Genomic DNA, 27,243 nt, shown 5'->3' with positions numbered 1-27,243 from the left:
GAAATTCCCCCGAAACTTAACGGAGCACGCCTCCTACCGTTTCCCGCCTAGCTCGGAATCAATGGAAATCATTCAGGCGGGGACTCTCGACTCCCCCCCGTTGCTTGACTCAAAAATATTCTCCAATACCTACTTTAATTAGATATTCAAATATTACAATATTGTATTCTAGATTTCTCGCTAGCAAAGGTAAAAAGCGAAAATTAACTCTATAGACTATAGAGTGCGCAAAAGATATATAGAAAAATTATTAAAGGATGAAAAAAAAATAGACAACACTTATTCCAATGGCTATCCAAATGATGATTTATAGTGTGAGTTTAGCATTATGAACTGCAGTTTCAAGGGCTGCACAGCATGACACGAGATAGGGAGAGAAATGCACCCCCTACCCGGGAATAGGTTAGATAGCATTCCAAATTTCGAATTTTGAACATAAAGCGGCTTGTTTACTGCGGTCTTCAAGCATTCCAAATTTCGAACAAGTGCAGAAATATTTTAAGCACAAGCTTATAAGTCCACATCCAGGGCCAGAAATCAGAACTGCACAAGAGCGCCAAATGGTTGGGGGTGAAGTACTTTCAAAATCACTACATGCTTCGTCATCATTTCACTGCTATAGACTGTAAACGTTTTCACAAGTGATGATCAGAAAGGATCCAAGAAAAAGGGGGGTGGATCGAACATCCTAGCACCGGCAAATTTCTCATGAGTGCAGTCACGGTCGTCAAATGTTATCTAAGTTGGCACTACAAAAATATGGTTCCATAAAATTGCACCGGGTACACTTGGCTTATAGCACACATTCAGTGCCACAGATCTAGGTCGCATCAGTCTCCAGAAACTTGTGCGCCGATGAATACTTTATTTGTGGTACAGGTACACAAGTGAGAAAATGAAGAAAGCACCCATCTGCAACAAGGACGAAATGAAGAGGTGATACATTGTGCTAATCCAGAACTTACATGCACAGTACATGTGGATTGAAGTGGAAAATGAACTTATTTCCCTCTCAATAGCTCCCAATGCATATGGATTGGAGGGGATTATCCTCTATTCAAACTAGGCAGTAAGGAAAACAAGGCTAGGTAGTTAATACAGTATGCAAGATGCAACCTATGATACAGTCTACGCAAGTGAATTTAATGATAAAGGTCATATAGAGGTGAAGCTGTAAAAGGTGTAAAAACAAATTTCATTGTGTCTACTGAATAGCAAATGGAATCAGATCTTACTGTTGAAAATGAGGCAGTGTAGTATGGGTAAGCTGATGTTATGAATCTCTCATACTCATTATGCTTGTAAGGGCATACTGGAATCTGCAGCAGACAAAAACGAATTATCGAATGTGAAAAGTCACCAAAAAATTAACTATACAAGTGGATGTGGTTTGACTAAAGTAATCATGCTACTGTACAAACTCCAAAGAATCATGTCATGAGACTAACCTGCTTTGTAAAAGACAGACCAGTATATCCCAATCTTTGGTACTCAACTTTGAACTGGAAAACTCCATAAACATCAGGAACTTTGAAGGATGTTGAATATAAACCCTACATTGGGAGAACATGATAGTTTAGCCACAGCAATCCATCAATCTCACAATATATTTTAATACAACACAGGTTATCGTAATAGTGCGCCACCTTGTTGTCCGTCGACATAGTTTTCAGAACATAAGGACTCATCATAAAAAATTGAAGTTGCACATCATCAGCAACATATGGCTTCCAGCTTGTTCCAGACCATTCATAGATCTCAACAGAGTATTCCTTGATGGGGAAATTTAAATTAGCACATTTAACTTGTCACAGCTCAACAGCAAGTACACATCAAGGCAAAAGAATTACCAGGTCATCATTTATGCGGTACATGCCTGGTTCATTGGTCTCCCCAACCTTGTGATGCTTAACATTAACAGCCTGTGAATTTGAACGTGACAAAGGTTACGCCATCCCGTTTATTTGAAAAACATCAATCCCCTAAACAAAATTACAAAGGAAAATAAGGCAATATGACCTTTAGATGCCCCCTCTCATGGAAAACCCATTTGCTTGTCTCGGTCACAAATTGCTCATTTCCAGCCCTCTCATATCTGTACAATAGCATGTAATAAATGACTTCCAGAAATATGTAAGAGTAATAATATGAGAGGTTATGTTCTGTTCCAGGATATGCGGTACTATAATTTGCAAATATCCAATAATTAGCAATATGAAACTTATTTGCAATCCTGCGTACAGAAGTATAACATGCCATCATCCAATATCTCATGTTATGGTTTCCTCCTTTATCAAGTGGTGCTCTGTTGCCTTGTCAAGAGTTAATTACAAGATAAAAACTTCAAATTTGGCATTAGGGTAGGTCATATAGAACTTAGAAAGGCGGATTTTTTCTAACAATCCTTCTAACAATCAGATGACACTTGCCTACGCAAGGATTGAAGGCATTAACAGAAATAGCAGCCAAAAGATCTTGATATTTTCTAGCTGAAATCTATAGTCTATTAATCTCAGCAAAAGCTTCAAAAGTAAGCTAACCTCGTTTTGCTACCAGCCTTTTGAACACCAGACTTCAGGAACCTGAATAAATGGAACAACATAAGCACTTTATGGAAAACCAGGGGAAACTACTTCATGTATATATGATAGCATACCGGTTGCTAAACAGATCGAGTGATCCAGATATCAGCACCCGAGCATTATTTCTTGCCTGCAAGAAGACATAAAACTTATCAGAGAGATTGAATGGCAACATACAACTGGTAATACATGGATTCTGGCAAGCCAATCATACATTTAATGAATACACAACAATTAACAATGGAATGACTAGCCCACTAATAATAATAAGAAAGTAAAAACAAATTTAATTACCTGCATAACCGAAACCAATGATATAGCTGACCCAGTGAGCGATGGAGGAGACGACAACTTAGTCTTTGGGTTAGCTGAATATGCTGATGGAGAGGCAGATAGGACTTTCAGAACCTAGCAATGCCCAAAGACAGGGGAGAATGGGGGATTATAGGGAAAAAAAACATAAAAGGTACATATTTTACAGCAATAAAACAGAGTTATGCAACTAATAGTTGGACATGCAAATACCACTGTTCAGAATTCAAAGTACGTACCAAACTGTTTGATGGATTAGCCATGTGTCCAATTCCTCGAAACAATACAGGAGCCTAGAAATATTGAGAAAAATATTTAAAAGACAAATTTACATTTATAAGAACTGCCAAAAATGAAAAAGGAGGTGCTAGCCAAAAGCACTTGGCAAGTTTACACCATATCCTCATGAACACCAATGTTAACAAATCGCATTATAGCTAAGTCTACTCTAGTCAGTAATGAACTGCAGGTATATAAGTAGCTAATTCTTAATTGGAACAGACAGATTTTAGGATATAAGTATCTTAGCTAATACTAGCAATTGGATAAGCATGGAAAAACTCAGTACAGCAACCAAGACTGAATATAAACATGGCACAAAATTATGGAACAGCAAATTGAAGACATAATGTATGGGCACACTTTTACTGAAAATCTAGGCAGTATGACCAACACCCAACAAGATTAGGTCAAGATTATCGTTGTTGTAATGTTGCGATAGCAAAGATGAATAAAAGGCCTGCTAACTATGAATGCTTAGTATATGAAATTATGGATACCATGAAGCCCCACGCACAAAACAGAGCTGTCTATTGATAAATTTAGAATACGAGTGCAGAGAGGTTCAATGTCAACTCGGTCTAATCCAATGAACATAAAAATGTGTAAAATGTCAGGAAGGGTTATGAAGATTCTTAGCATCACTTCTAACCTCAATCTTTTTAGACCCCAGTATCACATCAGACTGGATAAGATCATCACCAGCGATCAAGGTGTGATCACCTTCAACATCCGTGACGGCATAGTTAATGTGGTCAATAACCATTGCCTCTGGATCCTGAAATCATCAAGACACAAACTGTTGGCTTGCTGAGGTCAACAAAAATGTTAAGATAGGAATATGCGAGGCCACAGGAATTGCTTGCCTCATCAAAATCAACCCCGCACTCTGTTGCAATGCCACGAATAAGATCAGAGGCGGAGGAATCTGCCGCCAAGATCATGTCATGCCCAGCATCGATAAATTCGAGGACTGCGTTCTGGTCCACTGATCCACCAAAACCTGCCATGGAATAAAGACTAGCTTTAGAAACAAATAGGGTTGAATCAAGTACTATACCATCATGGGCAGAGATCAAGGCCCATCCAGTAGTTTAATTCAAACAAGAGCGGTAATAATCTCTAGTGAATCGCGACAGGCAACAATTGATACCCCTGAGATCCACGGCTTTCAACTAGAACTAACTGACTACGGTCAATTTTCAGGTGAGCCTTATTGGATGAATCCTCCAGTAACGGGAAATTCTACTCCGAAACCCCGAATTTGCCATTAGCCGCAACAGATCACAGAACACCACCACTCCACGAGCAATCGAGCACGGACCAGATCAGATAAGCAGTCAGACTCCGCACCCGAATCATCTCTATCCCCATCGAATCTATCACCAGAACACTCCAGCAACACAGATCGGATATCCGAGAGGCGAGGCAGGAAAAGGAGCAATTACGTGGGGTGGAGGGGGCGAAGAGGACGAGGCCGTCGTAGAGGTACTGGCCGTAGCGGTGGAGCGAGAGCTTGGGGTCGTCGGCGAGGCGGAAGTCGAGATCGAACCCGCGCGCCTGGAGCGAGCCGAAGAAGGCCGAGTGCGACGACCGCACGGCCAGGTCGTCCAGGAGGACGAGCAGCCGCCGCCCGCGGGGCCCCTCTTCGGCGCCCTCAGCTTCCGCGAGCGCGAGGAGAGACGCGAAGGCGGCGGCGAGGAGGAGTAGGAGGAGGGCGTGGCGCCGCGTCGCCATTGCTGCTGCGCAGATCTCGTGGGGTGGGGGGTTTTGGGTTTGGAGTGGCGCAGCAGCCAGCAGCGACGGAGACGACGACGACTCGGAGAGAGGAGCTATAGGCGTGGCAAGGTGGAGAGGAAGGGAGCCGTCTGGGCCGTCCGATTGGAGATCGAATGGCCCGGAGCCCCGGATCGAGTTCGAGCTTTGTTTGCTGCGGGTCCGAAGCGTGCAAAGGGGTCTGTCTCTGACAGGCGGTCCCACGTGAGACAGTTAGCATTTTCCTCCTTTATTTCTTTGCAGAATTTGCTTCCATATAGTTTTAACTTTTATTTTATATATATTAATAATAGTGGGTATGTTTCCCCAAAACTGATAACTGATGAAACCAAAGTGCTAGCTGCGCACTCACTGCTTTCATAACCAACAGAAGCAAAATCTCCAGAGATTTTAAAAAAAATACACAGAAAGATTTTCCCGCAATAAGAATCCAGAAAGATAACTCATCAGTGAAACATTATTAGTGATCTGTTCAACTACCAAACCAACTACATGTAACATCAACAATTCAGCATGGTTCAGGTCATATCATTTGTTTCTCTTTGTGTTCTCTGGTCATATCTTCAAATCAGCTAGAACAAACGTCGCTCCACACTTCTCCGTGGCACAATTGCCAGAATTTCAATCAGAAACTCAGAATGACCCAGGACGGTATGACCAGATGTTCTGAATGCTGATCAAGTCAGTATCTTCAGATGATCACACAAGCTCCTGTCGACACAGAATTTTCGCCTCTGTGTCGAGGACACACGCAGCAAACTGGAATGGTTCGCTCAATGGAGCAGATCCGTCTGGCTTCAGCGCAAGGGTGGTCGATCCTGCGCAATCCTTCCGAGACGTGCCAGTCAATTTGACCCTGCAATTGACAAGGAGAGAAAGCTTATCAGTAATTAAGGACGGGACGTGCCGATGTTGCCAGACAGTCCCGAACGTGCGGCTCTGAGAGCCGATATGAGATAAAATCGACTAAATAGCCGATTCCAGCATATTCACAAGAATGAATCGATTAAAGTTCATGGGTTGTATAAGAAGGATCGGTTATCATTCAGGATAAATGTTATTTAAGCAAATATTAATCAATGGCAATAAGATATCAATGATGATTGGTTTATACTGAGCCAATGATTACATGTAACCGAACTCCTTTTATTTAAAGAAACAGCTCAACACCTCTTAATCATCTAATAAAGGTAAATCTAATGAACACGTTAGATCTCATCTATCGCCATGACCAGTGGAGCATGAGGCAGAATCATACAGGCCGTAGAAACAACAATAGACTCGACGACCCTAACTCATTACTAATATCAGTGGGGCATGAGATAGAATCATGTAGGCTATAATACCATAACAAGATCATGAGGCTAACGCATCTTTCAACTTATCTCTACTTCAATGGTCTCGTGATGTGAACTGTTCGTGAAAGCATTCGATATCGGCTAAACAGCCGATTCAGGCATAACGCATGGTTAAGGTCATGCCTTCTCAGGAACGGGTCTACTAACTAACGATCCCCACGCTGCCAACAGTGGGGTGAGAGGCAGAATCTCACAGGCCGTAATGACGGGCCATGGAACGGTTTTCATTAACTAATAGATCTACTCAAGATCGGACATGCCTTAACCGCACGCTATGCACGATTAAGATTGACACAAAACAACCGATAAAAAACGTAACCCATCGCTTAAGATGTAGATTAGATCAGTTTTGGATTATCAAACGATGAGTTAAACAGGATATAAAACCGATCCAGACCAATCTCAGTCGGGCAGAGTGATATTGCTGTAATTGGATAAACAATAAAAGCAATAAGCAATATCGGTAACTTAATGAATCTATCAAAGACTGCCATACTAAGGTAGAGCCGATAACTTGACATTGATCTAATTCAAGCAGTGGGGTGTGAGACAGAATCACATAGGCCATACTTAAATTAGACAAGAATCGATAGCTAGTCTATACCAGAGTCGCAGTGGGGGTCGACCGGATCGATACAGCCATACGAATAGAGGTATAAACCATGACAGTACTTACAGGCAAGCAGTGGAGGTCGACCGGATCGATGCAGCCGTACTCGCTGAAGAACTTGTCGAGATCTACTCTACTCCTACTCCTAAGGGGTGGCCGGAACCAAAAAAGTAATTGACTTTGTATTTGATTGGTTGATTCCTTAACAATAGCCGGGGTTTGATATTTATACCCGGAGTCTAAACACGAACCTTACTCGAGTACGACTCAATACAATCTTTGGCATAATAAAAACATTCCTAATTTAAGATAACTTGGACTCTAATCTTTTCCTTTTTGTAGAGTCCAGCATGTCTCGCCCCAACGCCGATCGTAGCCTCTGTCGTCATCTGCCGGAGCTATCTGAAGAAAGCCGATTCTGGTGCGTCCGAATCAACTAGCTCCAATATCCACGTAGCTGATTCCTTGATGACATGATTTTTGGGAGCTTCCAAATCCCTGCAACTCTTCTTCCAAATTCTGGTGTAAACACATGCCTCCCAATTTTGGAATAAAAGTAATTTTATTCCAAAATTATCACGTCTTCATCTTCTACGGGTCTGCAGTCATGGGTAGAGAATCTTGATCTGGGGTCTACTGTTTGTCGCTGCCTATGTCAGCTCATGAGCCCATGCTTCACAACTTTTACAAGAGCATCATCGCTTCATGGGCACTTGGATTCATCCTTCTAGACCGGCTATAAAATGCCTATTCGCTCCCGGTGAGAGCAGCTTAACGATTCAGCTATGTTTCTCTTCTATCTGCCTTCTCGAGCTCTAACTTCGTCGGATCCTCCATGGTCCATCCTTTTGCTATGAAGGTCTTGAGTGGCTAGAAGAATTCTTGTGTATAGGGTGATTGTGTCACTCATTCTAACGCCTTGTCGAGCAAGAGAATCAGCTATCGTGGCTAGAAGAAGTCTTGTGATACCACCTGAGTCTTCTCTCCATGCTCGTAAAGTTGTTCTAGTGTTTGCAAGGGCTAAAATGTGTGGACACCTTCCCCTTGTTTGCTTCATCAAATGCCCACTGGGAGAGCCACAAGCTTCTTTCCCACAGTTCCCGATCACCAAGAAACTAGTTAGGAGTCTACCAAACGGGCGGCCTTTCCCCTCCTCCTGGTATAATTCCATTATCCGGCCGATGTGACCTGGTTCATGATGACCTTCGGCCTTGTGGGGGCCCGGACTCCCTTCAATCCAAAGAAGTCTTGGTGGGTTGATTTCTGGTTAATGTAAATTCTTCGTATCCATCCCACGACGTTTCATACTCTGGGGAAGCAATAAGTTTGAATCTGTTATCTCTTCGTTATCTCTCCCCTGAAATTCTAGAGTGCCGATCCGCTTTCGTATCTATTTTCAGTTTTCATACTCTCGGCGAAATCCATCCCCTCGCCTCCCCGGGCTATATATGCGGGCCACGGCTGGGGCTCGGAAAACTACCCGTCTTGCCTCAAACCTTCTACGTCTTTAGCATAGTTCCTGCTCTTCTGTAGGTTTGAGATCATGGAGAATAGCAAGAGGCCTGCTGAGGAAGTTCTTAATGGGTCTGCATCATCGCGCCAGTGTCTTCATCGCCGGGAAGGTGCTACTCGGGATGTCTCCACCGCCCCGGAGCATAGGGTCGACTTGGTTCAATCTTCGAGATCGTCTTCAACACTGATTTGTCGCCAGCTTCCCAGTTGTCCGAGGATGCAGATTGATAATGATGATCTAATCGCTTCCATTGATCGGACTGATCAAAGTTTAACCAACTGTCTTTCCCTCGTGGAGTCGGCTCTGGCCATGATTCAAATCCGATCGTCCTCCGAGGCTGATCTAAGGGAACGGTTGGCCAGGGCTGAAGCTAGAATCACAGGTAAGACGGCTACCACAATCTCCTTCGCTTTTTCTTAACTTTGCCTTTGAGATCCTCTGATCAACCCTTTCTTTGAATTTTTTCAAATCTAACTGCTCAGTTGGAAAGCCTTCGATCAGCTACAGATCATGCAATGGGATTTGTCAATGCCAGGGGCGCCATCCCGGTAGTTCGTTTGCATGATATTCCAAACCACGTCATGGAGGTTGCTCTCCATGGCGTTCGCCATGGTGGTGCTACAACATTGGCTATTGCACAAGCCCGCTCTGGTCACAATCTTCGGCTTCTTCCTCATGGTTTCCTGGATGCAGTGCCTCCCAAGGATCATGAGCGTTTGATTGAGGAATTCTGTAGCGCTGCCAACTCTGTATCTTTCAATACTTTGGCCGATGATGTAGTGAGCAAATTGTTTTCCGGCCCGTAGCTTGTAATAGGTGATTTTTAGCAAACAATTCCCTTGTCTTGAATGATCTTCCTTTGTCTCATGTTTCATATTATACGTATCACTTCATCCATGTTTGCTTTCCTCCTATAGGCGATACGCATCGTACCGGCTTCTGTTCTTTTGGGTTCGTTTTTTGTACTAGAGGTGATACCTTTATGATATCGGCTATTAGAGCTGTTGACCGAACAAATCAGCTACTTAAGTGTTAATCCAAATGCTGGGATAATATTTCTTTAGATATTTCCCATTGATTGCTCGGTCAAACTCTTCTCCTCCTCCTAGTGTCTCCAAAATATAAGCATTACCGGGCGCACAACGTTTGATCCGATAAGACCCTTCCCAATTGGATGACCATTTGCCAAACTTACTGTCCTTTGACCCGATCGGCACTTTCACTTTCCATACCAAATCTCATTCAAAAAATTGCTTATTCTTGACCCTTTTATTGTAATATTTTGCGACCCTCGGTTTATTGGCTTCAATATTTTCGAGAGCGCGTAGCCGAAGGCAACTTAAGTCTTCTAAGTCGTCCATCATAAGATTTTTGTAGACTTCGGCTGTCAAATCATTCTGTAACATAACACGCCTCGATCCGGTCTGAACTTTCCAAGGAAGGACTACATTATGGCCATACATAAGCTCATAAGGTGATGTTTTAATTGGTCCATGACAGGCCATCCTGTATGCCCATAGTGCCTCATTAAGCGTCGAATGCCACTTCCTGAGCTGTTCCTCAATTTTCTTCTTGATCAGCTTAATCATAATCTGATTGGACGCCTCTGCCTGACCATTAGCCTAAGCATAGTAAGGAGACGAATTTAGCTGCTTGATCCCCATACTGGCAGCAAAAATCTCTGAATTCCTCTGATGTGAACATGGTCCCTTGATCGGTAGTGACGGTTTGAGGAATTTCAAAACGATACACAATATGCTCCTTGACAAAATCAACCATGTTTTTTGAAGTTACCGTTTTCAAGGGGATTGCTTCAACCCACTTGGTGAAGTAATCTATTGCTACCAATATGAACTTATGTCCTTTGCTCAAGGGCGAAAAGATCTAGCCAATTAAATCAATTCCCCAGCCCCAAAACGGCCATGGCTTGATTATTGGGTTCATGGTCGATGCAGGCGACTTCTAGATATTACCAAAACGTTGATAGTCTTGGCATCCCTTGTAATATTCAAAATAATCTTCTAATATTGTTGGCCAGAAATATCCAGTTCTGCGGATAATCCATTTCATCTTATAAGCCGATTGATGAGCTCCACATATCCCTTCATACACCTCGCCCGTCAACACCTTGGCCTCTTCTTGATTCAGGCATTTGAGTAAGGCCCCATTGATCGTTTTGTAATACAGCCGGTCATCCAACAAAATGTATTTAGTCGATTTATACCTTAGCTTTCTGGTAACTTTTCGTGATGGATCTCTAAGGTAGTCGACTATCTCAACTCTCCAATCATTATCCAAGGTTTCATTGCTCAAGATTTCTTGAATTACTCGATAACCTGATGCACTTTGAGCCAAATAGTTAGCTTCTTGATTCTGTGCCCTCGGAATATGCTGAAATGAGACATGAGGAAACTCTTTGAGCAACCTCTGACACTCGTCATAATATCTCCTCAAAGTGTCTTCTTTGCACTCATATAGGCCGATCAACTGATTAATAATTAACAGTGAGTCTCCAAATATTTCAATTGCTTCGGCCTTTACCTCATGAAGAAGTTGAATTCCTCTTAGAACAACCTCATATTCTACTTGATTGTTGGTAACCATTGGCTCGGTTGAAAAGGCAAACTCAAAATTTGCCCCCCGAGGCGAAATAATAACAATACCAATGCCACCACCTTGCTTGCAAGATGATCCATTAAAGAATAACGTCCAAGGCACCGGCTCTACATAACTCATGCTTGGTTTATGATGCTGGGTGACAAAATCGGCTATTACCTGCCCTTTGACTGCTTTAGCCGATTCGTACCTCAAGTCAAACTCTGATAATGCGAGAATCCATTTTCCCACTCTCCCATTTAGTGTCGACATCGATAACATGTGCTTGATTACGTTAGTCTTGGAAACAACCGTACATTCGACCGACAATAAGTAATGCCTCAACTTGGTGCAAGAGAAATATAAGCATAAGCATAACTTTTCGATGGGAGAATATCTTGTTTCTGGATCTAGAAGTCTCCTGCTTAAATAGAAAACCACTCGCTCCTTTCCTTCAAACTCTTGTATCAGGACCGATCCAATTGTTTTGTCATCGGCCAATATGTACAACTTGTAAGGCTTACCCTACTAAGGAGGAACTAGCATGGGTGGACGCTTCATATACTCTTTTATCTCTTCAAACGCCTTCTGTTGTACGTCACCCCATCTGAATTCTTGATCGTTCTTTAATTTCAACAAGGGAGAAAACGAAAGAACCATTCCCAACAAATTTAAAATAAACCTTCTGATGAAATTAATCTTGCCAAGTAAAGATTGCAACTCTGTCTTTGTGGTCAGGGCACCACATCGTTAGTTGCTTTCATGCTCTTCTGACCGACCTCAATCCCCCTCTCATGGACCATAAAACCCAAGAATTGCCCAGCTGATACTCCAAATGCACACTTATTTGGATTCATCTTTAGACCATGCTTTCTTGTGCATTCCAGAGTCTCCCTCAAATTAGCTAGATGCTCTTTGTACCCTATTGATTTTATCATCACATCATCAATGTAGATTTCGACAATCCTGCCGATCAACTTATGAAAGATATAATTCATTGCCCTTTGATAAGTGGCACCAACATTCTTTAGACCGAAGGTCATCACAACCCACTCAAACAAGCCGATCACACCGGGGCACTTGAAAGCGGTCTTCGCTATGTCCTCTTCAGCCATGAAAATTTGGTTATACCCTGCATTGCCGTCCATGAAGCTAATAACCTTGTGCCCGACTGCTGCATCTACTAACATATCGGCTATTGGCATCGGATAACCATCCATGGGTGTGGCTTTGTTCAGATCCTTGAAATCAATGCAAACCCTCAATTTTCCATTCTTCTTGTATACAGGGACAACGTTCGATATCCACTCTGCATATCGGCATGGTCAGGTGAACTTCGCCTCTAGTAGCCTCTTAGTCTCCTTTTTAATATCATCAAGCATGTTCGGATTGAATCTCCTTGGGGCTTGCTTGAATGACCGATATCCAGGTTTGATTGGCAACAGATGTTCAACAATTGACCGGTCTAAACCAGGCATCTCGTAGTATTCCCAAGCAAAGCAGTCTTTAAATTCCTTCAATAAATTAATTAATTCCTACCTATACTCTAGACCCAATTTAGCACTTACGTACGTCGGCCTAGGTCTGTCTCCAGAACCAATATCCACTTCTTCCAATTCATCAGCCAATGTGAAGCCGTGCCCTAGTTTACCATCTGTACCATCTATTAGATTATCCATTAGCACGAATTTTCAAAGCCGACTGCTTGGATCGGCTGTGGGATTTCACCATTGATTCTGAATTCCGATGGCAACAGAAAAGCCATTTGGATATTAGCCGATGGTTGCTTTCTATCAGCTATTTGTTTGGTACGCCATACTTGAGTTTTACTGGATGCCTGAGCTTGTTCCACCTCTTTATTCCTTAGGCGCTGCACCCTTCTCTTCTGGCTTGTTGTCAATTCACTGGGGCACCATTGGCCCTCTTGCCAGACATGTTCCGTCTGGTTGCTTCCTTCTTCATGATCAGCCCAGTCTTGGTCAATAACTCTTTTTTCTAGCCGATCATTCATACTTTTATTTTTTAAGCGCCGATCCATGTTATTATGTTGATATGTATCTTGGGCATGGATAGACCGGCGGTTGATTTGAGATTGCCTAAATTCCTAATATTGATTGCTGTATTCTAGACAGTTATGTCTGGTAGGCAATTTCAAACCTTCGTTCCAGCAGTATCTGAAGAAAGGACAACTCTAGTGCGATTCGGCTTGCTTCCTTTCATACCTTTCTTCTTCCAATTGACGCTGGTGTTCTTGATCCTCTAGCCACCGCTGATAATCCTTTTCCTTCTGTCGCTTCCACTTATTCAATAGGATTCGAGATGTAACTTGTGGCTTCGTCGCTCCATCCTTTGATGTTTCCCCCTGCTCATATCGGCTCCTCTGCTGATCATAATGTTTTCTAATCTCCCTGTATTCATCAACCGATACTTGCATCTTGGGATCAACTGTTCCAGCTTCTCTCGACCTAGCCGATGTTAGGACCTTAGTCTTTCCTTTGAATATCCCAACATCAACCATATTTTGATCTCCTGGGAAAGGATTATCATCAACTTTCATCTTTCGAGGCGTATCGAACTTGAGCCTCCCTTGTTGAATAGCCCTCTATATGTGCTGCCGGAAAATTCTGCATTCATTAGTGGAATGAGAAGTAGCATTATGGAATTTACAGAACTTCTTATTCTTCAACTGTTCAGGGGGTAACATAACATGATTGTCCAGCAATTTGATCTGGCCTTTCTCAAGTAAGAAGTCAAAGAGCTTGTCTGATTTTGTGACATCAAAGTCATAGCTCTCCTCGACTCCTCTTCTCCAAGGATTTGACACCATTACTGTCTTCTTGCCCCAATTCCATTCAGCTGCAGCAACCTCCTCTTCTTCATTTTCATAGCTGTCTTCAATTGAGTATGGATCATAAGCTTCGGCTACTGTGGTGCTCTTCTAGAATCGGGTATCTCTGCGCATACTCTAGAATTGGCTATTGAGCGCTGCCACCCATTGAGCCAATTGTCCTAAGTTGTCAAACTCTTGTCCTAGCAGCTTTTCTTTCCACATTGGCAACATTCCTTGGACGGCTAGAGCAGCTAGCTGATCATCGATCAAGCTCAATGAGAAACATAAATTCTTAGTCTCTCAGAATCTCTGAAGAAACTTAGTGCTCGATTCATTAGTCCTCTGTCTCATGGTTATCAAATCGGTTATTTTCTTCTCTCCAGTCCTAGTATAAAAATATGTATGAAATTTCTTCTCCAGATCAGCCCAATTGGCAATGGAGTTGACTGGTAGTGAAGAGAACCAAGTGAAGGCCGGCCCTGACAGGGACAAGGAGAAGAAACGAACTTGATGGGCATTCTCAACTGATGCTTCGCCTAATTGTGTAAGATACCGACTGACATGTTCTATTGTGCTTGTACCGTCTTGACTAGTGAACTTGGCGAATTCTGAGAGCCTGTAATTTGTAGGAAGAGCGACCAAATCATACCATTCTAGATATGGGCGTTTGTATAAAAAAGTCATTCCTTTTGGCTTCAGATCGAACTGATTCTTCATCATCTCTGTCACCTTGAGCAGTAACTCGTCAGCTTGCGGATTTGGATTTCTCGGTACTTGCTGACCCATCTGTGGATTGAAATCCCGCGTGCCTTGATATCCTAGATTTGGTATCATGTGGAGGGTGTTATAATCCGTGCCATAGTGATAGCCTTGTGGAATCTCAATCTATTGGGTCCTTTGCTGACTTGCTGCTTGAAGTCTCTGATTATACACATAAGGATCTATATCTCTACGGATCCTTTGAATTGATGGTGCTATCTTCTAAGCCGACGACGGTATGTGGCCTGATGTGTCAAAATTGATCATCTGGTTTTGACCTTGCCCCGCCGGCTGCTGCACATGCCGTACTGATGGTCCAGGATTGTACTGTATCTGATTTGTAGCAGTACCCGGATTTTGTTCAGATGAACCTTAAAGTGTCTAGACGTCACTATTACCAGCTGGCGCTGCTTCTTGATGGCTGGTACCGACTTGATTAGTCTCTTGAGTCGATGGATCTAGAATATTATAACAAGTCGATCCAACCTGACCAACTGGAATTCCATGAATCGCCTCTTTCATGGCGTTGTGAAATGCGTCGATAAAAGCTTCATTGCGGCCTGATATGGCATTACGAACAGATTTGCCTATGGCTTCTGTAAAGAAACGCCTGTCTTCAGCTTCGACCATATCTGTCTGCCTGTGTAGTAGAACTCTTGGTAGTGGAAATTTCTAAATAATTGTGTTGTCACGCGTTTTGGTGTAGGATAGCAAACACTTCTTCTGAAATTCTTCTGTAGCTTTGTTGATGGTATCCTTATCTTTGTCAGGTAGGTCTTCATAATGTACCATAAGGATGCTGTCATTGTTGTGAACTACCATGATGATTGTGGGGTCCCACCGAGCGTGCCAGAAACGTGTGTCGACACAGAATTTTTGCCTCCGTGCCGAGGACACACGCAGCAAGTCGGAAGGGTCCGCTCAATGAAGCAGATCCGCCTGGCTTCAGCGCAAGGGTGGTCGATCCTGCGCAATCCTCTCGAGACGTGCCAGTTAATTTGACCCTGCAATTGACAAGGAGAGAAAGCTTATCAGTAATTAAGGGCGGAATGTGCCGGTGTTGCCAGACAATCCCGAATGTGCGGCTCTAAGAGCCGATATGAGAGGAAATCGACTAAATAGCTGATTCCAGCATATTCACAAGAATGAATCGATTAAAGTTCATGGGGTTGTATAAGAAGGATCGGTTATCATTCAGGATAAATGTTATTTAAGAAAATATTAATCAATGGCAATAAGATATCAATGATGATTGGTTTATACTGAGCCAATGATTACAAGTAACCGAACTTCTTTTATTTAAAGAAACAGCTCAACACCTCTTAACCATATAATAAAGGTAAATCTAATGAACACGTTAGATCTCATCTATCGCCATGACCAATGGAGCATAAGGTAGAATCATGTAGGCCGTAGAAACAACAATAGACTCGACGACCCTAACTCATTACTAATATCAGTGGGGCATGAGGCAGAATCATGTAGGCCATAATACCATAACAAGATCATGGGACTAACGCATCTTTTAATTTATCTCTACTTCAATGGTCTCGTGATGTGAACTGTTCGTGAAAGCATTCGATATCGGCTAAACAGCCGATTCAGGCATAGCGCATAGTTAAGGTCATGCCTTCTCAGGAACGGGTCTACTAACTAACGATCCCCATGGTGCCAACAGAGGGGTGAGAGGCAGAATCTCACAGGCCATGATGACGGGCCATGGAACGGTTTTCATTAACTAATAGATCTACTCAAGATCGGACATGCCTTAACCGCACGCTATGCACGATTAAGATTGACACAAAACAACCGATAAAAAACGTAACCCATTGCTTAAGATGTAGATTAGATCAGTTTTGGATTATCAAACGATGAGTTAAACAGGATATAAGACCGATCCAGACCAATCTCAATCGGGCAGAGTGATATTGCTATAATTGGATAAACAATAAAAGCAATAAGCAATATCGGTAACTTAATGAATCTATCAAAGACTGCCATCCTAAGGTAGAGCCGATAACTTGACATTGATCTAATTCAAGCAGTGGGGTGTGAGACAGAATCACACAGGCCATACTTGAATTAGACAAGAATCGATAACTAGTCTATACCAGAGTCGCAGTGGGGGTCGACCGGATCGATACAGCCATACGAACAGAGGTATAAACCATGACGGTACTTACAGACAAGCAGTGGAGGTCGACCGGATCGATGCAGCCGTACTCGCTGAAGAACTCGCCGAGATCTACTCTACTCCTACTCCTAAGGGGTGGCCGGAGCTAAAAAAAAGTAATTGACTTTGTATTTGATTGGTTGATTCCTTTACAATAGCCGGGGTTTGATATTTATATCCGGAATCTAAACACGAACCTTACTCAAGTACGACTCAATACAATCTTTGGCATAATGAAAACATTCCTAATTTAAGATAACTTGGACTCTAATCTTTTCCTTTTTGTAGAGTCCAGCATGTCTCGCCCCAACGCCGATCGTAGCCTCTATCGTCATCTGCCGGCGCTATCTGAATAAAGCCGATTCTGGTGCGTCCGAATCAACTTGCTTTAATCTCCACATAGCTAATTCCTTGATGACATTATTTTTGGGAGTTTCCAAATTCCTGCAACTCTTCTTCCAAATTCTAGTGTAAACAGCTCCCGCTCAGGATGCCGAGAGGTTCTGAATGGTGATCAAGGCAGAGCTTTTTCATATCATCACACTAGCTCCTGCTCCTTGAAGCTGGTTAATTTCACGTTCTCTCTGTCGTGCTTGAACACAAGGTACAAGGGGCTGTAGAACAGGACACAGACACCGCATGATCATCATGGTCAGCAGCCCTCTTGAGAGCGCATACGCCCCTTCCGCGAGGTTCACAGTCTTGGTATCGTAGCCATAAATCTTCTCGGTGACCAGTTGAGCCCTCGAATGCACGGTCGAAGGCATAGATCATGGTGCGATGCTTGGGAGGGACCACCTCAGCGAACATGGTGCACCAGCTTATCGTGAATGCCCATGAAGAAAAGCGTGACGGCGAAGGCGTACCAGTAGTCAACTGACTGGGGGATGACTGTGAGGAGGATCGAAGAAAACGGGATGCCCATGAAGGCACTGAACTGGGCGCACATGACACGTGCCGAATCTAGAAAGTACTTTGACAGGTGGTCTGCTATCACCCCGCCAAGAAATGCTCCGCTGGCACACCTGATGGCGAAGAGGCTGTTCAGTGCTGCCGAGCTTTTATTGTCAAAACCTAAGAGTGTTCAAGGATGTTAGGCTTCAATTTTAAGAGCGTTGTTATCAGATTTTTTAGAAGTATATATATCAATATATGGTTGCTATCCTACCAATGAGTTCACACATTGTGAAGAAAACTATAGCAGTCCACGGCAATGAGCCAATGATCCCTTGCAGGACAGTGATCTGAAATGAGCCAATGAGCCAATGATCCCACGCGGCTCGACCAACCTGTTCGGAATCCCGCGCAAGGAATCAAGGAAGATTTGGAGATCAAGCAAGATCTTGGTCGGTTAGAATATGAATCCTTATCCGGCCACCTATAGCAATTGTAACTGGCTAGGATTAGTTTCTAGATCTGTAACCCTACCCCCGGACTATATAAGGCGGGCAGGGGACCCCTCTAAAAAATATCTCTTATTAACATATAGCAATACAATCAGACGTAGGACGTAGGTATTACGCCTTCACGGCTGCCGAACCTGGATAAAATCTCGTGCTTGTCTTGCATCACCATCTTGTTTGTGGCTTGCGCATCTGTCTACCGACAATCTACTACCTTGGGCATACCCCTAGGTAGACTGCCGACCATATTTCGTCGACAGTGGCGCGCCAGGTAGGGGGTGTGCGTACTGCTCTCCAAGCAAACAAGATGGTCATCATCTCTGGCTCCATGGCTATGCCGAACGGCCTCACATTCACCGTCGGCCAGATCACCTGGACCACTGGCTTCGACGACTTCATCGCCATGACCATAGAGGAGGCGCGGATTCAATCTGCGTCGACCACTGCTTCACCTGCATCGGCTACAGCTCCGACCATGGTGGATCTGGCTCCGACCACAGTGGATCTGGCTTCGACCATGCCCGCATCGTCTTCAGCCACGCCGACAACCCGTCGCCCGCTTCCTCGCTACAAAGGGAAGCAGATCGACAACACCGACCTGCTCGACTCCATCGATCGGGTCAGCACCAAACTTGCTGAAACCCTAGCTCTGGTAAGTTCAATTCAAAGTCAACCTAATGAGCAGGTAACCACTACCCACAACAGATCTACCCGACCAGCTCGGGCCAGTCGTCCTGCACGACTCGGTACAGATCTCATGGTCACATCTACTCCTGAAGGGCGCTTCGCTCGTCGCCGGACAGCCTCCGCGATGGGTCTCCAGCTCTCCGAGTACGAAGCCTCAACCGAGAACTACCAGGCCCAGCCCTACGCCCTGCGCAACTTCGTCAACATGGTCTGGATTGAGGATTATCGAGAAGGATCCGTCCACACAGTTCAAGAGGGTGGCTCCAGCTCCTCGTCTGGCATCGCATCTAATGCCTCCGTCCACACCGAGCTCCAGCATCATGACGATGAAGGTGTTGAATGCGATCTGGATATCCCAGACCACGCCCCGGGGTTCCCACAATTCCCGTCTTTCCCACCAAGGCGAGGGGACTTGATCATTGTTGTCGGTAATGACGAACCACCGGTAGTTGGCGAAACAGAACAAGAAAGGCTTGCACGCGAAGCACGCAATATTGATCGGTTTAATCGCCGACAAATCGAAGCCGAGGCAGAAGAGGAGGCATGACGCATAAGGGTCTAGCCACGCGACCTTAACAATGCCTTCAACAGGGTGGGGGACAGACAGGTCTTCAGGACTCCAAGCGCCAACGTAGCTGTTGCTATGGTGACAATGCAACGACTTCCCAATACCCCGGAAACCCAGGCAGTTCGCGATGATATACAAGCTTATCTAACGGCTGCTATGGCTCAGACCATAGAGATTGTAAATCAAGCCCAGGCTCCATCCGTCTCAGTCGAGTCAAGCCACAGCCGCTAGTACTCAAGTCGCTCACAGCCACCCAACCAACGTGGCTCGCGCAACGATGACCCCTTAGACAACCGTCAAGGCAGAAACGGTGGCCATGATGGTGGTCGGGACGACAACCGCCGCAACTACCGGGACGACAACCGCCGAGACAACCGTGACAATCGCCGTGATATCCACAGTCGTAGGGTTAACTAGGGTGGCAACCGGGATCGCCGTGATGGCAATAACGATCTCCGCCATTACCTCGGAGAACACGATCTGCTCGATCACATCAACCAGAGAGCCCACGATCGTGTATCCCACGAAAGCCATCGCCGTATGGAATACGATACTACCCACGGCCCTCCGGGTTTGAAGCAGTTTACTTCTCACCTTCGCCAAGTCATATGGCCCAAGAACTTCAAGCTCGAGAAGCTTTAGAAGTACGACGGCAAGGAGAACCCCGAATTATGGGTTATGCTCTACGAAACCGTGTGCAAATCAGCCATGGCTAACGAGCACGTCATGCGCATTAAGGTCCTGTCAATCTCCGACAACGAGGCAATCGAGGCTTTCATCACTGGCCTCCGCTTCCTTGACGCCCTAAGGGACAAGCTCCTCCGCAAGAGACCTAAATCTGTCACAGCACTCCTGGCCACTGCTAAGAAATATGCGGACGCCGACGACGCTAAAAAGATAATTATCGAAGAAGTAGCAAGGGTTCCACGCTCTGACCACCCCCCACACCACGACGACTACTGCGGCAACCGTGGTCGAAACGACAATTTTGACCGCCGCAACCAGCGCAACGACTCCCACGACCACCATGACCAACGTAATCAGCGGCATAACCGCCGTGATGATTACAGGGGCAAGCGTGCTCGGGAAGACGACAGCGAGGTCAACACTGTTAAAAAAGGTGGCGGACGTCATAACTACGAAGAAGACTACGCCAAAGCATTGAAAGGGCCCTGCCAGCTCCATCCCAAGTCAAACCATACCATGGAGAATTGTTGCATTCTCAAGTCTATCTACACGCGTCAACAGGCTCCGGATATATCCGACAAGCCTAACGACGTAGGGGAACAGCGCAACAAGGACAACGACGATGAAGACGCAGATCCCCGTCACAAGTACATCAAGCCAACCGATCGCGTGCACACCATCATTGGAGGCAAAGTGTCCATCGAGACCAAACGAGAACGCAAGCTACTCGCCCGCGCCTGTTTGAACGTGGCCAACACCGACAACCTCATCACCGATCTGCGGCTCCCTCCTTGGTCTCACCGTGAGATCTCCTTCAGCAGAAAGGACCAATGGGTTGCAATACCTGAGCCAGGACATTTTCCCCTGGTCCTCGATCCTTGTATCAACAAGGTTTAGTTTGACAGAGTGCTGATTGATGGCAGCAGCTCCATCGATATACTGTTCAAGAACAGTCTGCTAGCCCTAAAGATAACCTAGGCGGATCTCAAGCCATACGAGGCACAATTCTGGGGTGTTCTCCCCGGATAGAGCTCTACACCTCTTGGGCAGATCACGCTACCTGTGCAATTTGGGACCCCGGACCACTTCCGCACCGACTACATCAACTTCGTGGTTGCTGACTTCGATGGCACCTACCATGCTATCCTTGGTCGACCATCGCTCACCAAGTTCATGGCCATACCTCATTATAGGTATTTGGTGCTCAAGATGCCTACCGAGAAAGGGGTTCTAACTCTTAGGGGCAACGTATACGCAGCTTATACCTGTGAGGATGACAGCTTCAAAATAGCAGAGGCTCATGACCTCTCTATTCGCATGGCTGAGACCATGCTCGATGCCAAGAAGACCTCAGCCGACCACCTGGAGATCCCAGAGCTCGAGGCTCCACGCAAGAACATCAAGTCCAAGGAGCACAAGGTGATCCAGCTGGTCGACGGTGACCCCAGCAAAACGGCCCTTATCGGGGCCAACTTGGATCCCAAATAGGAAGACGCGCTCATCAGGTTCTTGAGGAGCAACGTGGATGTGTTCGCATGGAAACCTGCTGACATGCCCGGTGTACCTTGGAACTTGATCGAGCACTCCTTGAATGTCAATGGCAAGGCCAAACCTATCAAGCAGAAGCTATGACAGTTCGCTCGCGACAAGAAGGATGCGATTAGGGTAGAAGTTACATGGCTACTGGTAGCCGGATTTATCAAAGAAGTGTATCATCCAGAGTGGTTAGCCAACCCGGTTCTTGTACGCAAAAAGAATAATGAATGGAGAATGTGCGTTGATTACACTGATCTCAACAAACACTGCCCTAAGGACCCCTTTGGTTTACCTTGCATAGACGAGGTCATAGATTCAACCGTCGGTTGCAAGCTGCTTTCCTTTCTCGATTGCTACTCTGGTTATCATCAGATCGCTCTCAAAAAGGACGACCAGATCAAGACATCTTTTATCACGCCTTTCGGCGCCTACTGCTACACGACCATGTCGTTCGGGCTCAAGAACGCTGGGGCTACCTACCAACGCGCCATACAGGCTTGCCTCAAAGACGAGATATAAGACGACCTCATCGAGGCTTATGTTGATGATGTAGTTGTCAAAACCAAGGAAGCACATACCCTTGTTGACAACCTAGAACACACCTTTGCAGCCCTTAATACATTCCAATGGAAATTAAACCCAAAGAAGTGCGTCTTTGGTGTTCCTTCTGGTATACTGCTTGGCAACATCGTCAGTCACGATGGCATACGCCCTAACCCAGAGAAAGTCAAAGCTATCTTAGACATGAAGCCGCCCAAAAAGGTGAAGGATGTTTAGAAGCTTACCGGATGCATGGCTGCTCTTAGTCATTTCATATCAAGATTAGGAGAAAAAGGACTACCGTTTTTCAAGCTGCTCAAAGCATCCAAGAAGTTTGAGTGGTCGGAGGAAGCAGACGCTGCCTTCACACAGTTGAAACAATTCCTTACATCACCTCCGGTCCTCACTGCTCCCAGAGAAGATGAAACCCTCTAACTTTACATTGCGGCAACTAATCGAGTGGTCTCCATTGCCATGGTGGTCGAGCGCGACGAGCCTGGCCACGCCTACAAGGTACAGCGACCAATCTATTTCATCAGTGAGGTACTCAATGAATCCAAGACTAGGTACCCACAGATTCAGAAATTGATCTACGCCATACTGATAACATCCTAAAAGTTGAAACATTACTTCGATAGATATCGTGTGGTGGTCATGACTGAGTACCCTCTGGGAGACATCATTCGCAACAAGGATGCGAACGGGCGCATCATCAAATGGGCAATGGAGCTATGCCCTTTCTCCTTGGAATTTGCAAGCCGTACTACAATCAAGTCTCAGGCACTCGTCGATTTCATTATCGAGTGGACAGACTTAAGCACGCCTGCCTCTTAGGGGCCCGATGAGTATTGGAAGATGTACTTTGACGACTCTCTCAACATCGACGGTGTAGGAGCAGGAGTCCTTTTCGTGTCACCATCCAAGGAGCAGCTCCGGTACGTCCTCAGGATTTATTTCCCGGCATCTAATAACGCCGCCGAGTACGAAGCATGCCTACATGGTTTGCGCATTGCGGTCGAGCTCGGTGTTAAATGTCTCTATGTCTACGGAGACTTAGCTCTGGTCATCAACCAACTCAACAAGGACTAGGACACGACCAGTGAAAAGATGGATGCATACTGCAAATCGATCAGAAAGCTGGAAGGCAAGTTCTATGGCATCGAGTACACACACGTGGTCCGGGACAAGAATCAAGCAGCAGATGCGCTGTCAAAGTTAGGATCATCCTAAGCCAAAGTCCCACATGGCGTATTCATTCAAGACCTGCTCACGCCTTCCGTCGAAGAGGAAGATTCCACAGTCGACAAGCCTCCAGACCAGCTATTGGTGGCTATGGTTCCGGCGTCAAGCACCACCGAGCCACCTTCGACCACTAATGAGCCCGACTGGAGAGTACCTTTCATCAAGTACCTGACAGATGGTAGCGGTTACACTGATCGGATAGAAAACGAATGACTGATGCATCGCAGTAAGCAGTATCTGCTCGTCGATGGCAAATTATGGCGCAAGAACGCAAAGGAGGAAATCTTGATGAAGTGTATAACCCAGGAGGACGGCGAACATCTCTTGGACCAAATCCATTCTGGCTCCTACAGCAACCACGTGGCCTTAAGAACGCTGGTTGGCAAGGCTTTCTGAGCAGGGTTCTATTGGCCTTCAGCTGTAGCCGATGCAGAGAAGCTAGTCCACCATTGTGAGGGTTGTCAGTTCTTCACCAAGAGAATCCACGTACCGGCACATGAGATCCAGACAATACCAGCCTCTTGGCCCTTCGCATGCTAGGGACTGGATATGATCAGGCCCTTCAAACCGGCTCCTAGGAAATTTACATGTGTCTTTGTGCTGATCAACAAATTTTCTAAGTGGATAGAGTACATGCCCCTGGTACAGGCATCTTCAAAAAAGGCTATCACATTCATAGACCATGTCATCCACCACTTCGGCATACCCAACAGCATCATCACTGATCTGGGTACTCAGTTCATCGGGAATGCTTTTTGGGACTTCTGCGATGAAAGGAGCATAGTAGTAAAATACGTCTCGGTGGCGCACCCTAGAGCTAATGGATAGGTCGAGCGGGCAAATGGTATGATCTTGGATGCACTTAAGAAGAGGATGTACAGAGAAAATGACAAAGCTCCCAGAAGATGGCTCAAAGAGTTACCAGCCGTGGTCTGGGGCCTCAGAACCCAACCCAGTCGTAATACTGGCGTATCACCATACTTTATGGTTTACGGTGCTGAGGTAGTGCTCCCAGTAGATATAGCCTTCAGATCAGCATGGGTAGAGAACTTTGACGAAGGCAAGGTCAAAGAAGTGCGGGAGCTAGAAGTGAATAGTGCAGAAGAGAAACGGCTTGATTCTTGCGTACGTACAGCCAAATACCTTGTTGTTTTGCACAGGTACTACAACAAGAATGTTAAGGAGCGGTTCTTCATGGTCGGGGACCTGGTCCTGAAGTGGAAGATGAATCAGGCTGGTGTTCACAAACTCACAACTCCATGGGAAGGGCCTTTCATGATCAAGGAAGTTACACGACCAACGTCTTACAGGTTAGCTCACCTGGACGGTACGGACGTACCCAATTCATGGCACATCGACAAGCTTAGGCGTTTCTATGCTTAACTACTAAGATATGTACTCCTTTTGTACTTTCAATTTAATAAAGCTATTATGATTTCTCCGACCACTCTAATGTGTCACTTTGAAGTCTATTGTTATTCTAACTCAACCAGTCAAAACCGACCACCATTCCTTCCTGGGTTTTCGGAGCGGGTCTTGTCTCCGGTTCCTCCCAACGCGTGCATGGGATCAGCTCTCTATGCTATGGGTGATCGGTAGGTCCACTCTGGTTTGACTTGTGTGTGTCTACGTGTGCACAGGCCACGCACCTCACACTCCGACCACATGGCAAACCAGGGCCGTACAAACCTTTCAGGATGATGTGTCGATTAAACTGGTACAACTAAACTGAACGCTAACATGTTCTTACTTAGTTACACCAACATGAGTTCCAAGCTTAAATACATTTTATACAAAACAAACAAGCTTATGCAGATATACAGTTACATTATTACAAGCTTACCTGAAAAGGTCCAAGTTTACAATAACACAACTACATCTTCTTCTATAGCTATAGCCTATCCTATTGGCTGGTCGGGGCACGTGGCACCTGCTGCTCGCTGCTCCTGACATCCTGCTCGAGTCTCGGGGACTCTTGTACTGGTCGAGCTGAAGAAGATGGCCCCACCGATGCCTGGCTGGTCGAGATCGCAGGCTTCGCCGGTTGGCTTAAAACTGACGGTGCTTCTAGCTGATTTGTTGATGGCGTACCCTGTACAGGTGCTGTCCCGCCTCCACACAGGTTAATGTCACCAATAATTTTTGCCGACAAGTCCAGCTGGGTCATCCGAAGCTCCTCAGCCTTGTCTAGATCTACCTCCTTCGGGTATCCAGCCTCTAGGCATTTGAGATCGATCAAGGGGTAGTGAGCACGCACCATGCTTAGCACATGTGTGCCTGTGTACTCACCAGCCTCCTTTACGAACTCTTGGAACCATCCCCATGCCTTTCGGCATCTATCGACCAGTCCGAGCTGTGGCGTCCTTGGCACGTCCTCTGTAAGTGCTGGATTGATAAGGTTGAGGACCGACAAAATGCCCGTTGCCACTTCCTAGCACCGGTTTTTCCATGTGTCCCGATCCAAGGTGATCTCTTGGCACTGCGCCTTCCAGCCGTCACGATCTTTTATCACGGCCTCCAGATGCTTCTTGGCATTAACTTTTAAAACTGCAAACCGCACAAGACATTAAAACGTCGTACCACGACAAGATAAGGCGGGCAACAAAAGTGAGCAAAGGGGTCTGGAACACTTACTTTTTAGTTCCTCTTTTAGTTTGGTCGTGTGGTCCTAGAGCTGTGACTGGTCGTGCGCCAGTTTCCTGTTGTCCTCCTTCAGGCGATCACACTCTACGACCGCACGACTATTCTCCTCTCGGAGACGGACCACCTCGGCTTCTACGCCTGCACTACAGCTGTTACTACCAGCAATGCAACAACACTTGTCATGCACTCATTGTGATAAAGTGACTACTTACTTGTTAATTCCTGCTCTTTGTTACTGAGCTGGACGACTAGGTTCTGGTTCTGGGACTCTTGCTCCGTCCTCTGATGGTTGGCGGCTTCAAGTTGGTGGCGCAAGCGTTCCACTTCAGCCATCAGTTCTTTATTGCTTGCTGTGATCCCCTCAATCTGGTCGAAGCATTTCTTACGATACCTTGCGGTCTTCATTAAGTCCTGCGTGCAAAAAGCAAAGTCAGACAGTTTGACTAGATAGCAAGATCAGGTGGTGAAGCAAAGCATACCTAGACTTCCGTCACCAGTCGTTTCGCTGCTCGTTCAACTTTCATGGTCTCTTCGACCTCTGGGATTTCCTCATGAACAACCCATTGGTCGTTCTGCCAGCGCGACACATATACATGTTGTCGCTTGTCCTATGGATGGCCTAGGACCTCCTCTACTTCCTCTTTGGCCTCTTCTTCGGGTAGCGGTGCTGGTCCTGAGTTAGCAGCTTCTACGATCACTATGGCCTTCCCACGGGCTATAGCATCGACAAACATGCTCTATGCTATCACCTCCGGCTGCTGCTCCTCGGTCTGTTCTGTTACCCTTGGTGCTAAGGTGTTGCCCTCAGTAGGGTTAGTGCTCGGAGCACTTGTGCTTGGCTTGGTCTTCCCTCGACCCCCTGCTCGGGGACTGTTATCTGACCGCTTGTGGTCTGAGGCTCCGGCGGACCTTCTGCTATGGTTTCCTCCATGGCCGGCTGCTGGGCAGTCTTCTCTACAATTGCTGGCGGAGCCATGCCGCTCCCAGCTAGTTGATCTAGATTTTCGGTGGACACCGACCTAGTATATCCGAGATAAGTTCAGAGGGCAACCATAATCAAAACAAATTGCAAGCATACAACAAAGTTACAAATACTTACATGTTAGAAGCACGGAATGATGTGGCAAAGGCACGTCTCTTCGACCATGCT

General features: G+C 45.6%; 1 protein-coding gene and 1 pseudogene across 1 annotated transcript; both read right to left on the bottom strand.

Annotated features, from left to right (window-relative positions):
* Positions 1 to 575: 575 nt before the first annotated feature.
* Positions 576 to 4,982, bottom strand: LOC136545456 (dolichyl-diphosphooligosaccharide--protein glycosyltransferase 48 kDa subunit). The gene is made up of 13 exons (XM_066537475.1): positions 4,622 to 4,982; positions 4,040 to 4,176; positions 3,826 to 3,951; positions 3,134 to 3,187; positions 2,877 to 2,990; positions 2,657 to 2,712; positions 2,541 to 2,582; positions 2,020 to 2,095; positions 1,851 to 1,922; positions 1,647 to 1,772; positions 1,449 to 1,553; positions 1,236 to 1,319; positions 576 to 912 (listed from the first exon to the last, which is right to left on the bottom strand). Exons 1-13 carry the CDS (start codon positions 4,908 to 4,910, stop codon positions 865 to 867), a joined length of 1,329 nt encoding a protein of 442 aa, XP_066393572.1. The 5' UTR covers positions 4,911 to 4,982; the 3' UTR covers positions 576 to 864.
* Positions 4,983 to 17,269: 12,287 nt separating this feature from the next.
* Positions 17,270 to 19,979, bottom strand: LOC136543527 (uncharacterized; annotated as a pseudogene).
* Positions 19,980 to 27,243: the final 7,264 nt, after the last annotated feature.

Source organism: Miscanthus floridulus, chromosome 3 (genome assembly GCF_019320115.1).
Source record: "Miscanthus floridulus cultivar M001 chromosome 3, ASM1932011v1, whole genome shotgun sequence".
Classification (NCBI taxonomy): Eukaryota; Viridiplantae; Streptophyta; class Magnoliopsida; order Poales; family Poaceae; genus Miscanthus; species Miscanthus floridulus.
The sequence above is the reverse complement of the archived record's forward strand: the minus strand, read 5'-3'. Positions and strand labels throughout refer to the sequence as shown.

Bases quoted from the DNA above. Each gene is read 5' to 3' on its own strand.
- LOC136545456 (XM_066537475.1), bottom strand. From the start codon at position 4,910: ATGGCGACGCGGCGCCACGCCCTCCTCCTACTCCTCCTCGCCGCCGCC. The intron at 2,713-2,876 runs GTAATTAAATTT...GTCTTCTTGCAG, and splicing joins CATTGGTTTCGGTTATGCAG to GCAAGAAATAATGCTCGGGT. The intron at 913-1,235 runs GTAAGATCTGAT...TCCTTGTTGCAG, and splicing joins ACACTGCCTCATTTTCAACA to ATGGGTGCTTTCTTCATTTT.